The 4,355-nt window shown below is 32.8% G+C and overlaps 1 protein-coding gene across 3 annotated transcripts in view; it reads right to left on the bottom strand.

Moving 5' to 3' along the window:
• Positions 1-4,355, bottom strand: part of Tube1 (tubulin, epsilon 1) — a 34,737-nt gene that overhangs the window by 18,626 nt on the left and 11,756 nt on the right. For all 3 annotated transcript variants that reach the window (XR_264663.2, XM_005409772.2, XM_005409771.2), the window contains exons 9-11: positions 3,778-3,918; positions 1,120-1,260; positions 315-489 (exon numbers count right to left, since the gene is read on the bottom strand). Coding sequence is in view for 2 of the 3 variants with exons in the window: in XM_005409772.2 (XP_005409829.1) it covers positions 315-489; positions 1,120-1,260; positions 3,778-3,918 (457 nt within the window). In the remaining variant the exon portion in view is untranslated. The remainder of the gene's footprint in view (positions 1-314; positions 490-1,119; positions 1,261-3,777; positions 3,919-4,355) is intronic.

The following is a 4,355-nucleotide window of genomic DNA, read 5'->3' as shown; positions in this document are numbered from 1 at the left end:
CTATAAGTGATAAATTGATGACACTTACCATTCCAGGAACTTTAATATATCCAACTGTCTTATAAGGTAAACAGTCTTTGCTAAAGTTCATCAGCTCTATAGTGGAAATGAGAGCTTGTGTCAAATGAGTATTTTGCCTAATCCTATAAACTCATGAAATTTCTCATGTAGAGTAAAAACTATTATGACTGAGCCTCTCCTCTTCAGTTATAGTCAGTATAAGAAGCATTGCAGAAAAGGGAAGGTCAGTTCTAATTTTTAGTGTTAAACCTCAAGTAACCAAAACAAGCAGAGTCATAAAGGCATGCATTTACCTTTTTCTTGTAGAGTCTCATGAACCTCTCTCTCAGTTCAATGAAGGTAGGCTTCACACATGTGTTATTTGCTAAAGCCAATAATGAATGAGAGTGGCCCACAGGAGGTACTGAACACAGGCTGGTCTTCCAGCCTTCTTGATTCCAGGAGACAAACTGTAGAGAAGGCTTTAATCTGAGACACAAAATGCAAACGTAAGAACTAAGGTACTAAAAGATCTGTCACATCATGGCAGCCTGCATTAGCTAAACAAGGACATTACTGATGGCGTCACCCTAATTGTTTAGTTTATAATCTAAGTTATCTATTTTTTGCTAGTAGCAGTGTCATGAGATAATATAAGAGTGAACAGAGACATTTAATTTGGGGGCTTTTAAATGAGCTGTGACGGTGATTTAAAAAGCTAAAAACACATTCTCTAAAATCAGAAATCTGGGGGTAAAAATAAATGAAGATATAATTTTCTTTACTGGCAATTCAATAGTTTTCATAAAAACAGACTGTCAAAATACCAAAACAAACTTAGAAGCTTCCTGGCAGTAGCTGTGGAGGTGGCAGTACAAATAATTATCAACTACACTTTCTGAAAACTTTCAGAAAATAAAATGCCTCTTATGTAATTTAATATTCCTAAATAACTTTGTAATACTCTTCTTAGTTTACACTTGAACAAAACAAGCACCACTAGGTTAAACAGTTTGTCTGCGGTTACACTTGAGGAAGTGGCACTGCTGTAATTAGAAGAAAAGCTGTGCTATACTATCCCAAGCAGTACATGAATTACCTTAAAAACCAAAAACAAACCTTTCAATATTTCTGCGTAGATCTGAAATCTGTACATTTCCTCTAACCATGAGGGCACAAGCAAGATAGAGACTGTGTTTCGGGTCTGCCTGAATTAGCTGGTGATCTTTATTAAAGGCATCTGAAAACATCTGATCCAACCTAGAACAATTGAAGAGTTGTCGTTTATACAAAATAATACTGGTTTCTTCTATGTATCATTTTTTATGATAAGACAGTGATCTGTGGGTAAAAGAAATCTGTACCCTTAACATAATATGTACTATTCTAAATATATTCCAAATATATTAAATAGGCACCTACTGTTTTCTCAAAGGAATTTTGATAAATATGAGAGGAAATCATACATCATGATTTTTTTAAAGAAACCTATAGTAACTGATTTTAGGTTAACTACAAAATGTTGACTACTGCATTAAAGAGCACTACAGAGTACTGAGTTCTGATCTGTATCACTGTTTAGTTCAGTATGCTTATCTACTTCAATAGTGTCAGAACTATCAAAATTAATTAAAAATGACACTAAAGACTATTACTTCTCTTTGTTAATCATATTATAAATGTTAAAAATAACAGGAGAAAACTATCAAAGGATAATGTGAGGCTCCTACAAAGATTAAAGTCTGTAGCAGTGCTCCCAAAAAGGGAGACTAAACAGAAGCATTATACCTGAAAGGTAAAAGATAAAAGATTGTCTTTTTCCATTAGTTGTAGAAGAAAATAAAGGTGACCTGCAAGAGTTTGTACCTAACCAATGCACAGCCTCCTTAAAGGGCCTCATTTTGATACTTAAATACTAGTTAAGTCAATATAAACATGACTATGTTCCTTAGTTTAACTGTAGGCAGAGCTTTATGTGCTGAACCTACAGAATATCAGGCAGAGCTGCAGAAATATATGCTATTTATTTTTAACAGATATCTATTAAATGCTGACAATATAACTGCAAAAGATCTAGCTGTGAACAAAATACACATTTCTTTCTCTAATGGAGTTCATATTCTTTGTTGATTATTGTACAGAGGAGGGAGAGGGTCCCCTGAGGGACAGGTGAGCTTTGGGGGACTCACATATCCTTTGCTATTACATTCAAAATTTTGGTGTCTATGTGGTTTGGGGCATTTGCATGGAGCCAAGTTATAGAGATTGCTTTAGAGACAGAGATACAGGAAAGATTAAAAATAGCCACACAATAAAGTCATACTCAATTTATTTTCTTGATACATAAAATTAAAAAAACAACTACTATGGAAGTATTATAATTATTGGGATACTCATTTTTATTCATTTGTGCTTATTATTTATTTACTGAAGGAAAAATGATTGCCAGTATGCTGTGATGGCAGACTTTCAAATATCTACCTTAGAGCAGAAGGAAAAAACAACATCTCCTAAATCCCAAGAAAGATAGTAAGAACACTATGACAAATTTTTTGAGATTAACATTTTAAAATTTCCCTACACATTTTCATTACTACAATTTGAAAATAAATGTTCACCTTAAAATTATGATTACAATAAAAATGACACAGGTATTACTTTTATTAAAATATATCACATAGGATTATAGATTACTTGACTTTGAAATATTCAGATTGAAGGATAAAGTAAAAGCATTGTTTCTTTATGCTTAATTAGAAATGTTATTTTTTTTTTAAGAATTAACTTCATAAATATGTCTGAATTACACTACTGTACAATAAACAGTTTAGTACCATACAAGTTCATCATCTGTCATGTTCCTCAAGTATTACACTGTCGCCCTGTCAGAACTTTAACAATAAAACACAGTCTTTAGTTTTCACTTTCTCACTCACATACTCTCTCTCCTCTTACAGTGTTTGTTTTCCTTTCAGCTGTGAATGAAAGTGAACTTTTCCTGGTCATCATCGCTGTATATAAGAACATCTTTTTTTTTTTTTTTTTTTGGTACCGGTAATCAAACTCAGGACCCTGTGCTTGCCAGGCAGGCGCTTATGCCACTGAGCTATATATCCCCAGCTCCCCATAATAGAATCTTTTGGGGGCTGGGGATTTAGCTCAGCGGCAAAGCGCCTGCCTGGCAAGCGCAAGGTCATGAGTTCAGTTCCCGGTACCGGAGAAAAACCAAAAGCCAAAAAAAAAAAAAAAACCCAAACAAAAAAACCCAGAATCTTTTAAAACCACATTTTTTGTTAAGTGCATTAATGTAAATTCTATGTTTACAAATGACACATACACAGAAAACAAGGTGTTCTGGAAATGATATATAATCACTATAATATCTCATCATTGGACTGTGATAAAAGCTTTAAAATGTACTCATTAAATCTACTCACTAAGTATATGAGATAAGTGTTCTTTTATTTTTATAGAGAAAGAAAACTAAGATGAAAAGTTTAAACCTGCCCATGGTTCTGTACCAAGGAAGTGTTACATATCTTTACGCATTTTCAAAAGGCTACAATTTTAATCACTGGATTTAATTTCAAATAGTTTAATACTGACATTTTTAAATTCTAAAGAAGCATTCTTCTAATGAAAAATGGCTATCAACTATTTTAAACACTTCTTACATAAAATGATACCAATAACTAGAATTACTATTAACTTTTTCTATTGAAATTTGTTTTCAAGTACTTCAACTTCTCAAGAAATTAGAATTGAGTTACATCTTACCTCCGAGGAGGAATGTTGACATCTGCTAGTGTATACAGAGGTGTTAGGCTTGACACAAGATAATGAAGTTGAGGAAATGGAACTAAATTCATACTGATTTCATTAAGGTCCATATTAAGGGATCCTTCAAACCGTGCAGAGCTAAAAGGCAGGTATTAAAACAATGAGAAAAATTTAAAATGTAAAATGATACACTTTGAATTAAACACATACAGGTGAAAAATTAATCACTGTAGAAACTTTGCCAAATTTTGTAAGGGTCTCCTTAATGTTCTTTATAATCTGGAATATAATAACTCTAAGAAACCTTGGTGATTAAAGTCATGAAACTATTTTAGATCAGCTAACAAGGAGTGATAGATTAGCTAGTTTAAAAGTAAGACATTCTATAGCAAAGAAAAAGTTTAATTTTGTCTAATTAAGTACTTCTCAAGTGTGCTTACCACAAAATCGTTATGAACATTATTATTTATTTCCAGAAATATCCTTAAGAAATACAGCTTCAGGATCACGGAAATTAAAACTCTAGTCTACACTAACAAGAGGTAAAAAGACAAGGGCCGGGGATATAGCTCAGC

The sequence above is a fragment of the Chinchilla lanigera genome, unplaced genomic scaffold (genome assembly GCF_000276665.1).
Source record: "Chinchilla lanigera isolate Chin_1 unplaced genomic scaffold, ChiLan1.0 scaffold00125, whole genome shotgun sequence".
NCBI classification, from domain to species: domain Eukaryota; kingdom Metazoa; phylum Chordata; class Mammalia; order Rodentia; family Chinchillidae; genus Chinchilla; species Chinchilla lanigera.
This window is presented reverse-complemented; position numbering and strand designations above follow the sequence as displayed.